Genomic DNA, 12500 nt, shown 5'->3' with positions numbered 1-12500 from the left:
CCTACACACACACACTGGACTCTACCTACACACACACACACGCACACTAGACTCTACCTACACACACTGGACTCTAAATCCCCCCCCCCACCCACACACTGAACTCTACCCACAAACACTGGGCTCTACCTACACACACTGCACTCTACCTACACACACTGCACTCTACCTACACACACATACACACTGGACTCTACCCACACACACACACTGGACTCTACCTACACACACACACTAGACTATACCCACACACACACTGGAATCTACCCCTCCCCCCCACACTGGAATCTACCCCACACACAAACACACAGGACAATACCCCCCCCCCCCGCACACACACACTTGACGCTACCCCCACACACACAAACTGGACTCTACCCAGCCACACACACACTACACTCTACCCACACACACACACACTGGACTCTACCAACCCACCCACATACACATACACACACACTGGAAATTACCAACCCACACACACACACCCACCCACACACACACACACACACACACTGGACTCTACCTACACACACACTGGGCTCTACCTACACACACACTGCACTCTACCCACACACACACACACACTGGACTCTCCCCCCCCCCCCCCCCCCCCACACACACACTGGACTCTACCCACACACACACACACATACACACACGACTCTACCCACACACACACTGGACTCTACCCAAACACACACACACACAAACACACACACACACACTGGACTCTACCCACACACACACACACACACTGGACTCTACCCACACACACACACTGGACTCTACCCACACACACACACACACTGAACCCTACCCACACACTGGACTCTACCCACCCACACACACTGGACTCTACCCACACAAACACACGCACACTGGACACTACCTACACACACACTGAACTCTACCTACACACACGGGACTCTACCCACACAAACACACAGGACTCTACCACCCTACACACACACTGGACTCTACCCACACACACACACGACTCTACACACACACACACACACACACACACACACACACACACACACACACACACACACACACACACACACACACACACACACACACACACACACACACACACACACACAGGACTCTACCTACACACACACACTGGACTCTACCTATACACACACGCACACTAGACTCTACCTACACACACTGGACTCTAAATCCCCCCCCCCCCACACACACACACACTGAACTCTACCCACACACACTGGGCTCTACCTACACACACACACTGGACTCTACCCACACACACACACACTGGACTTTACACACACACACACTGACTGGACTTTACACACACACGCACACACTGGACTTTACACACACGACTCTACCCACACACACACACTGGACTTTACCCACACACACACACTCACACACACACACTTCAGGTCTCAAGCGTTTGTCCCTGTCAGCCAGGTCAAAGGGTGATAAAGAGCTGTGGAGGAGAGAGGAGGGGAGGTCACAATGTAATTTACATTTACGTCATTTGGCAGACGCTCTTATCCAGATCCATTTACAGGAGCAATTAGGGTTAAGTGCCTTGCTCAAGGACACATCGATAGATTTTCACCTAGTTGGCTCGGGGATATAAACCTTTCAGTTCCAACAAATTAGAGTGGAGACACTTCAGAGAGAGAACTGTCTACACTGCCCAACCAATACCACCACTATGACAAGGTCACTTTGTAAAGCCAAAACTTTCGCAGGCCAGAAGGGGAGTTCAGTCTGAGCTCAGAATAGAGAGAGACACCGAACCTTCTGTTTTAATTGTCTGACTGTTCCTGTCAATATTGAGTCTCTTTCACTTATCTCTCTTTCTCTCCCTCCCTCAGAAGCTGCCTCGTTCTCAAACTATTCAGCTACACAGTTACCAAACAAACTTTTATATTGTTCTAAACAAAAACTAAAACAGAGAAAAACATTGACTTTATGAAGACTGGACATCTGTTACAACAAAAGACTGTTTCATCCTCCCATTTTTCCCACAATATGGAAGCACTTAAAACTTCTCTGGGATATGTGGGACGGTAGCGTCCCACCTAACCAACAGCCAGTGAAATTGCAGGGCGCCAAATTCAAAACAACAGAAATCTCATAATTAAAATTCCTCAAACATACAAGTATTATACACCATTTTAAAGATAAACTTCTCGTTAATCCAGCCAAAGTGTCTGATTTCAAAAAGGATTTATGGCGAAAGCACACCTTGCGATTATGTTAGCTCAGTACATAGCCACAGAAAAACACAGCCATTTTTCCAGCCAAAGAGAGGAGTAACAAAAAGCAGAAATGGAGTTAAAATGAATCACTAACCTTTGATGATCTTCATCAGATGACACTCATAGGACTTCATGTTACACAATACCTGTATGTTTTGTTCGGTAAAGTGCATATTTATATCCAAAAATCTGAGTTTAGGCGGGACGCTACTGTCTCACTTGGCCAAAAGCCAGAGAAAATGCTGTGCGCCAAATTCAAATAAAATACTATAAAAATCAAACTTTCATTAAATCACACATGAAAGATACCAAATTAAAGCTACACATGTTGTGAATCCAGCCCACATGTCTGATTTCAAATAGGCTTTTCGGCGAAAGCACACCAAACAATTATGTTAGGTCAGTACATAGCCACAGAAAAACACAGCCATTTTCCCAGCCAAAGATAGGAGTCACAAAAAGCAGAAATAGAGATAAAATTAATTACTAACCTTTGATGATCTTCATCAGATGACACTCATAGGACATCATGTTACACAATACATGTATGTTTTGTTCAATAATGTGCATATTTATATCCACAAATCTCGGTTTACATTGGCGCCATGTTCAGAAATGCCTCCAAAATATCCGGAGAAATTGCAGAGGGCCATGTCAAATAACAGAAATTCTCATCATAAACTTTGATGAAAGATACATGTTTTACATAGAATTAAAGATACACTTGTTCTTAATGCAACCGCTGTCAGATTTAAAAAAACTTTACGGAAAAAGCACACCATGCAATAATCTGAGACGGCGCTCAGATATAACAACATTTCTCCGCCATGTTGGAGTACGAAATACGAAATGACATCATAAATATTCCCTTACCTTTGATCTTCATCAGAATGCACTCCCAGGAATCCTACTTCCACAATAAATCGTTGTTTTGTTCGATAATGTCCATTACTTATGTCCAAGTAGCTACTTTTGCTAGCATGTTTAGTACACATGTCCAAACACTCGCGCAGATCCAAGCGAACGTTGGACGAAAACTTCAAAAAGTTATATTACAGGTTGAATAAACTTGTCAAACTAAGTAGAGAATCAATCTTTAGGATGTTGTTTTCATAAATATTAAATAACGTTCCAACCGGAGAATTCCTTTGTGTCTACAGAAGTAATGGAACGCAAGGCGATATCATTTGGAATGCACGTGACCAAGAACTGGCACTCTGCCAGACCACTGACTGAAAAACCTCCCATCCGGCCCACATCACAGTAGAGGCTTCATTCAACGTTCTACAGACTGTTGACATCTAGTGGAAGGCGTAGGAAGTGCAAACAGATCCATATCTTACTGGGATTTGAATAGGCGATGAGTTTAAAATCGACCAGCCTCAGAATTCTCACTTCCTGTTTGGATTTTTTCTCAGGTAAATGCCTGCCATATGAGTTCTGTTATACTCACAGACATCATTCAAACAGTTTTAGAAACGTCAGAGTGTTTTCTATCCAATAGTAATAATAATATGTATATATTGGCATCTGGGACAGAGTAGGAGGCAGTTCACTCTGGGCACACTATTCATCCAAAAGTGAAAATGCTGCCCCCTATCACAAAGAAGTTAAAGTTTGTCATCCCTCTCTTTCTTGTCTGTCATTATGAACCGACTCAATTCTCTCTGTAGGGTCCTGGGATGGAGGGATGGAGAAGGAGGGAGGGATGGAGAGAAGGACACATGAAAGAGAAATGGATTGGGGGTAATATCGTCTGCAGACTGTGTGTGGGTGTATGATAAACAGACTAGCAGCAGCGTAAATCAAGATTGTATGTGAGTGTGTGTAGAGTCAGTATAAATGTGTGTCCATGCTATGTGTGTATTGGAGTGTCAGTGTGCTTGAGTGTGTAGAGTCCTGTGAGTGTGTAGAGTCCTGTGAGTGTGTAGAGTCCTGTGAGTGTGTAGAGTCCTGTGAGTGTGTAGAGTCCTGTGAGTGTGTAGAGTCCTGTGAGTGTGTAGAGTCCTGTGAGTGTGTAGAGTCCTGTGAGTGTGTAGAGTCCTGTGAGTGTGCAAGTGTCAGCTCAGATAGTCGTGTAGACATGTATCCATTCTGTTAGGATGGATGGAATTGACTTCCTTCAAACTGCACGCAGAGACATACAAATGGTATCCATGAGTTCGTCTGACTCTGGGTAAGTATCCCAAAATACCAAAGTATCTCTTGAAGACGTGGGGATTACAGACTGGGACAAGGAGAGGTTGAAAATGACAGTGAATATACCTGCCAGCTGATCTGCGCATTCTCTGAGAAGAGTCCTGTGAGTGTGTAGAGTCCTGTGAGTGTGTAGAATCCTGTGAGTGTGTAGAGTCCTGTGAGTGTGTAGAGTCCTGTGAGTCCTGTGAGTCCTGTGAGTGTGTAGAGTCCTCAGTCCTCAGCTGTCCCCTGGAACGCGGCCTTGTGAGTGTTGACCTGATTAAAGACCGTACTCACGTCGGCCTCGGACAGTGAGATCCCCTAGTTCTCTAGTTCGATGGGGGCCCTCACGCACGGTATGGTGTTGTTATTGTCGAAGTGTGCATAAAATGTGTTGAGTTCGTCTGGTAGAGAGGCATCGTTGGTGTGTGTGTGGGTGAGAGTATGTGCGTGACATATGGGACGTTTCGATATGTGCAAATTCTGTGCGGAGAGCAACTGTTGCTATGGAGACGAGTTACTGGTGCGGTCAAACAACCACATGAACAGTCTGGGAGAGACCACTACACACACACAAACACACTTTAGTTCATCAGTCTAACCTGGAGACCGGGTATACATAAACACATCACAAAATAATTGTCATTAAATTCTTATGGGTCTTTTCTCTCTCTCTCTCTTTCTCAGTCTTTCTCTCTCTCCTGTCAGACACAGAGGTCATTTAGAGGTCTGAACATTAGAGATACGGTAAATGTTTCCACAGTCGAGAGCTAGGAACAGAACGAGAGAGGCAGCAGATATGAGGCAGCAGCCTGCAGTCATAGTGATGTTGGCAGCCATGGGATCCCTCATTTAGGCTTAATGGTCCTCAGCTGTCCCACTGTCACTGTTTTATTATCACCCGGAGTGTGTGTCTATGTAAGTGTGTGTGTCCACTGTAACAGCTTTATCACCCTCTCTGGCAGAGACAGCCTGCGATTGTAACAGCATACTAACTACCAGCCCAGCGGGGGAGGAGCGGAACGGAGGGGGGAGACAGCTCTCATTTATTAGGCCTGAAAACACTACTGAAACAAAGATAGGGAGAGGGGGGAGAAAGCGAGAGAGAGGGGGATGGGGACAGAGGTGAAGTTAGAGATAGAGGATGAAGAAGGAGAGGTGGAGAGGTTAAGTGTATAATAGGTTTCTGGGTCAGTCCTCTATATGGAGTAGCAGACTGGATCTGAAACCTGAAAATACATGGAGATCATAGAGCAGTGCAGGCCTATGACACACACACACACAGGAGGGAAATATGAAAACACAACAGATTTCCATATCCCCTAGAGCAGGGGTAAGCTACCATGTTCCTGGAGAGTCACAGGGTATATAGGATGTTGCTTTAACCAACCTGGAAGACTTCACCTGGTCTCTTACCCCTGGTACCCCTAACACTGTTTCTACAGGGTTCACAGCAGACAGACTGGCTATGGGTGGAAGACAGTTGGAACAAATACTATTACATTTTTCTTTCATCGACCTCATATGTGTGTTGTGTGTGGGGGGGATGTGTAAGTGGGAACACAACAACGTGTGTTGTGTGTGGGGGGGGTGTGTGTAAGTGGGAACACAACAACATGTGTTGTGTGTGGGGGGATGTGTAAGTGGGAACACAACAACATGTGCTGTGTGTGGGGGGATGTGTAAGTGGGAACACAACAACATGTGTTGTGTGTGGGGGGGGGGGGGGTGTAAGTGGGAACACAACAACATGTGTTGTGTGTGGGGGGGGGGGGGGTGTAAGTGGGAACACAACAACGTGTGTTGTGTGTGGGGGGATGTGTAAGTGGGAACACAACAACATGTGTTGTGTATGGGGGGATGTGTAAGTGGTAACACAACAACGTGTGTTGTGTGTGGGGGGATGTGTAAGTGGTAACACAACAACATGTGTTGTGTGTGGGGGGATGTGTAAGTGGTAACACAACAACGTGTGTTGTGTGTGGGGGGGGTGTAAGTGGGAACACAACAACATGTGTTGTGTGTGGGGGGATGTGTAAGTGGTAACACAACAACGTGTGTTGTGTGTGGGGGGATGTGTAAGTGGGAACACAACAACGTGTGTTGTGTGTGGGGGGATGTGTAAGTGGTAACACAACAACGTGTGTTGTGTGTGGGGGGATGTGTAAGTGGGAACACAACAACGTGTGTTGTGTGTGGGGGGATGTGTAAGTGGTAACACAACAACGTGTGTTGTGTGTGGGGGGATGTGTAAGTGGGAACACAACAACGTGTGTTGTGTGTGGGGGGGATGTGTAAGTGGTAACACAACAACGTGTGTTGTGTGTGGGGGGATGTGTAAGTGGGAACACAACAACGTGTGTTGTGTGTGGGGGAATGTGTAAGTGGGAACACAACAACGTGTGTTGTGTGTGGGGGGGATGTGTAAGTGGGAACACAACAACATATGTTGTGTGTGGGGGGATGTGTAAGTGGGAACACAGCAACATATGTTGTGTGTGGGGGGATGTGTAAGTGGGAACACAACAACGTGTGTTGCGTGTGGGGGGATGTGTAAGTGGGAACACAGCAACATGTGTTGTGTGTGGGGGGATGTGTAAGTGGGAACACAGCAACTTGTGTTGTGTGTGGGGGGGATGTGTAAGTGGGAACACAACAACGTGTGTTGTGTGTGGGGGGGATGTGTAAGTGGTAACACAGCAACATATGTTGTGTATGGGGGAATGTGTAAGTGGGAACACAACAACATATGTTGTGTATGGGGGGATGTGTAAGTGGGAACACAGCAACATATGTTGTGTATGGGGGAATGTGTAAGTGGGAACACAGCAACATATGTTGTGTATGGGGGGGATGTGTAAGTGGGAACAAAACAACATGTGTTGTGTGTGGGTGGATGTGTAAGTGGGAACACAACAACATGTGTTGTGTGTGGGGGGATGTGTAAGTGGGAACACAGCAACATATGTTGTGTGTGGGGGGGGGATGTGTAAGTGGGAACACAGCAACATATGTTGTGTGTGGGGGGGGATGTGTAAGTGGGAACACAGCAACTTGTGTTGTGTGTGGGGGGATGTGTAAGTGGGAACACAACAACGTGTGTTGTGTGTGGGGGAATGTGTAAGTGGGAACACAACAACGTGTGTTGTGTGTGGGGGGGATGTGTAAGTGGTAACACAACAACATGTGTTGTGTGTGGGGGATGTGTAAGTGGGAACACAACAACGTGTGTTGTGTGTGGGGGGGATGTGTAAGTGGGAACACAGCAACATATGTTGTGTGTGGGGGGATGTGTAAGTGGGAACACAGCAACATATGTTGTGTATAGGGGGGATGTGTAAGTGGGAACACAGCAACATATGTTGTGTATGGGGGGGATGTGTAAGTGGGAACACAGCAACATATGTTGTGTATTGGGGAATGTGTAAGTGGGAACACAACAACATATGTTGTGTATGGGGGGATGTGTAAGTGGGAACACAGCAACATATGTTGTGTATGGGGGAATGTGCAAGTGGGAACACAGCAACATATGTTGTGTATGGGGGAATGTGTAAGTGGGAACACAGCAACATATGTTGTGTATGGGGGAATGTGTAAGTGGGAACACAGCAACATATGTTGTGTGTGGTGGGAATGTGTAAGTGGGAACACAACAACATGTGTTGTGTATAGGGGGGATGTGTAAGTGGGAACACACCAACATGTGTTGTGTGTGGGGGGGATGTGTAAGTGGGAACACAGCAACATATGTTGTGTGTGGGGGGGATGTGTAAGTGGGAACACAGCAACATATGTTGTGTGTGGGGGGGATGTGTAAGTGGGAACACAACAACATGTGTTGTGTGTGGGGGGGATGTGTAAGTGGGAACACAGCAACATATGTTGTGTGTGGGGGGGATGTGTAAGTGGGAACACAACAACATGTGTTGTGTGTGGGGGGGATGTGTAAGTGGGAACACAACAACATATGTTGTGTGTGGGGGGGATGTGTAAGTGGGAACACAACAACATGTGTTGTGTGTGGGGGGGATGTGTAAGTGGGAACACAACAACATATGTTGTGTGTGGGGGGGGGGGGGTGTAAGTGGGAACACAGCAACATATGTTGTGTGTGGGGGGATGTGTAAGTGGGAACACAACAACATGTGTTGTGTGTGGGGGGGATGTGTAAGTGGGAACACAACAACATATGTTGTGTGTGGGGGGGGGGTGTGTAAGTGGGAACACAGCAACATATGTTGTGTGTGGGGGGGATGTGTAAGTGGGAACACAGCAACGTGTGTTGTGTGTGGGGGAATGTGTAAGTGGGAACACAGCAACATATGTTGTGTGTGGGGGGGGTGTGTAAGTGGGAACACAGCAACATATGTTGTGTACCTCCATAAATTGTTGTGTTAGTGTCAGTGACAGAGTGCCCGCTTTGGGACTCACACCTACTGTTTAGTGAACCACTGTGTGACTGATGGGCTGGGTCTGGGGGCGAGGACACATGGGTACGGATCATTTCAGAGCCATCTGTCTGGCGCTGAGCGAGATGGGCACACACACTGGCATCACCTCTGCCCCGACACCTGTACCCATACACCTGTTACCTACAGCTCAACACCTACCTTTGCACCTGAAGATGAACGATCAAATGACAGCACCGTAACACTTAACACAGGTAAGGATGAAGGCATCATGAAGGCCTTATGAAACATTATGAAGCAGTTATGAAGCATTATTACCTTTCCTCCTTGAGTCTCTCCTGACGCTGGGCCTGACAGCTGGCTGTAGCTCCGCCTCTGTTGACATCATCAGGCTCCGCTCCGCCGGCCCACCGGCCGCTTTGATCTGGTTCTGCTCCGGTCTGGCTACGAGGGTCCACTTCACAACGTCAGCGTCGATTGCGTGCGTGTTTGTGAGGGCGCCGTGTGTGTGTGTAGGCCCACAGGCTCATGGGAGAAGAAGGGGCTCTAGCCCTGACACAACATCCCACACACACTTACAGAGAGCTGGGGAAAAAAGAGAGAGATAAGAGAGAGATAAGCAAGGAGAGAGGGAGAGAAAGGGAGAGAGAGATAGTTAGTGCATGCATTATTTTGCAGCAGCACATCAATACAGAAGCTCTCCCATGAACACTATGGAGGAGACAGGGGCGATAGACATCCTTCCCTCCTCCCTGCCCTCTCCTTCTTAACAGTCTGTCCTCAACCCTCATGCCCTAATGCCCCGATGTACTCTTTGTCTATCTGTCTCCTGTGAGTTGATAATTGTCCATAATGGGGAACACAGGAAACCCACAGCATTCCTACAGCCAGAACACAAACAGAAGCACGCACACGCGCAAGCACAAATGCAAGCCAGAAACCGCTGACAATATTCTTTATCTGAGTGAAACATGCTGGAGATGTACTGTACTGTATGAATCACTCCAATTACTGCTATTATGATCACTCTGCCTCTGCAGAATGAAGGGAGAGAGACGAGAGCGATAGAGAGGGAGGAGAAAGGACACTAATGCAACCTCCAGCATATTCCCTCATCTTTCGTTCTTACTCTCCCTTTTCTCTACTAACTGAAAAGAGCTTCAGCTAGATATCCTTTATTTCTAACACTCTCCTTCATTTCTAACAGACTGTCCTTATTTCTAGCAGAATGTCCTTCATTTCTAGCAGACTGTCCTTATTTCTACCAGACTGTTCATAATTCTAGCAGACTGTTCATATTTCTAGCAGACTGTTCATATTTTTAGCAGAATGTCCTTCATTTCTAGCAGACTGTTCTTATTTCTAGCAGACTGTTCTTCATTTCTAGCAGACTGTTCTTATTTCTAGCAGACTGTTCTTCATTTCTAGCAGACTGTTCATATTTCTAGCAGACTGTTCATATTTCTAGCAGACTGTCCTTATTTCTAGCAGACTGTTCTTCATTTCTAGCAGATTGTCCTTATTTCTAGCAGACTGTCTTTTTTCTAGCAGACTGTCCTTATTTCTAGCAGACTGTCCTTTTTCTAGCAGACTGTTCATAGTTCTAGCAGGCTGTTCTTCATTTCTAGCAGATTGTCCTTATTTCTAGCAGACTGTCCTTATTTCTAGCAGACTGTCCTTTTTCTAGCAGACTGTTCATAGTTCTAGCAGGCTGTTCTTCATTTCTAGCAGATTGTCCTTATTTCTAGCAGACTGTCCTTTTTCTAGCAGACTGTTCATAGTTCTAGCAGACTGTTCTTCATTTCTAGCAGACTGTTCATATTTCTAGCAGACTGTCCTTCATTTCTAGCAGACTGTTCATATTTCTAGCAGACTGTTCTTCATTTCTAGCAGACTGTCCTTATTTCTAGCAGACTGTCCTTATTTCTAGCGGACTGTTCTTCATTTCTAGCAGACTGTTCTTCATTTCTAGCAGACTGTTCTTCATTTCTAGCAGACTGTCCTTATTTCTAGCAGACTGTCCTTATTTCTAGCAGACTGTCCTTCATTTCTAGCAGACTGTTCATATTTCTAGCAGACTGTTCTTCATTTCTAGCAGACTGTCCTTATTTCTAGCAGACTGTCCTTATTTCTAGCAGACTGTCCTTATTTCTAGCAGACTGTCATTTTTCTAGCAGACTGTTCATAGTTCTAGCAGACTGTTCTTCATTTCTAGCAGACTGTCCTTATTTCTAGCAGACTGTCCTTATTTCTAGCAGACTGTCCTTCATTTCTAGCAGACTGTTCATATTTCTAGCAGACTGTTCTTCATTTCTAGCAGACTGTCCTTTATTTCTAGCAGACTGTTCTTCATTTCTAGCAGACTGTCCTTATTTCTAGCAGACTGTTCATATTTCTAGCAGACTGTTCATATTTCTAGCAGATGTTCATATTTCTAGCAGATGTTCATATTTCTAGCAGATGTTCATATTTCTGCAGATGTTCATATTTCTAGCAGATGTTCATATTTCTAGCAGACTGTTCATATTTCTAGCAGACTGTTCATATTTTTAGCACACTGTCATTTATTTCTAGCAGACTGTCCTTATTTCTAGCAGACTGTCCTTATTTCTAGCAGACTGTCCTTATTTCTAGCAGACTGTCCTTTATTTCTAGCAGACTGTCCTTTATTTCTAGCAGACTGTCCTTTATTTCTAGCAGACTGTCCTTTATTTCTAGCAGACTGTCCTTATTTCTAGCAGACTGTCCTTTATTTCTAGCAGACTGTCCTTATTTCTAGCAGACTGTCCTTATTTCTAGCAGACTGTCCTTATTTCTAGCAGACTGTCATTATTTCTAGCAGACTGTCCTTTATTTCTAGCAGACTGTCCTTATTTCTAGCAGACTGTCCTTATTTCTAGCAGACTGTCATTATTTCTAGCAGACTGTCATTTATTTCTAGCAGACTTTCCTTGTTTCTAGCAGACTGTCCTTATTTCTAGCAGACTGTCATTATTTCTAGCAGACTGTCCTTTATTTTTTAGCAGACTGTCCTTATTTCTAGCAGACTGTCATTATTTCTAGCAGACTGTCCTTTATTTTTTAGCAGACTGTCCTTATTTCTAGCAGACTGTCCTTATTTCTAGCAGACTGTCCTTATTTCTAGCAGACTGTCCTTATTTCTAGCAGACTGTCCTTATTTCTAGCAGACTGTCCTTATTTCTAGCAGACTGTCATTATTTCTAGCAGACTGTCCTTATTTCTAGCAGACTGTCCTTATTTCTAGCAGACTGTCCTTATTTCTAGCAGACTGTCATTATTTCTAGCAGACTGTCATTATTTCTAGCAGACTGTCCTTATTTCTAGCAGACTGTCCTTATTTCTAGCAGACTGTCATTATTTCTAGCAGACTGTCATTATTTCTAGCAGACTGTCCTTATTTCTAGCAGACTGTCATTATTTCTAGCAGACTGTTCATATTTCTAGCAGACTGTCATTATTTCTAGCAGACTGTCCTTTATTTCTAGCAGACTGTCATTATTTCTAGCAGACTGTCCTTATTTCTAGCAGACTGTTTAGCTGTTGATCTCTCTGGTAATATTATCATTTGTTTGTAAGTATTGAAACCACCCTTCTCCTTGGGCGAAAGGCAGTGTGTTTATGAGTGAGCGCATGCCTG

At 45.2% G+C, this 12500-nt stretch overlaps 1 protein-coding gene across 9 annotated transcripts in view; it reads right to left on the bottom strand.

Annotated features, from left to right (window-relative positions):
• Positions 1-12500, bottom strand: part of LOC129869636 (disabled homolog 1-like) — a 116840-nt gene that overhangs the window by 69465 nt on the left and 34875 nt on the right. For all 9 annotated transcript variants that reach the window (XR_008761998.1, XR_008761999.1, XM_055944232.1 and 6 more), the window contains exon 2: positions 9161-9427. Coding sequence is in view for 7 of the 9 variants with exons in the window: in XM_055944232.1 (XP_055800207.1) it covers positions 9161-9230 (70 nt within the window). In the remaining 2 variants the exon portion in view is untranslated. The remainder of the gene's footprint in view (positions 1-9160; positions 9428-12500) is intronic.

Source organism: Salvelinus fontinalis, chromosome 14 (genome assembly GCF_029448725.1).
Source record: "Salvelinus fontinalis isolate EN_2023a chromosome 14, ASM2944872v1, whole genome shotgun sequence".
Lineage (NCBI taxonomy): Eukaryota > Metazoa > Chordata > Actinopteri > Salmoniformes > Salmonidae > Salvelinus > Salvelinus fontinalis.
Note: the sequence above shows the minus strand (reverse complement) of the source record. Positions and strands in the feature narration are given on the sequence as shown.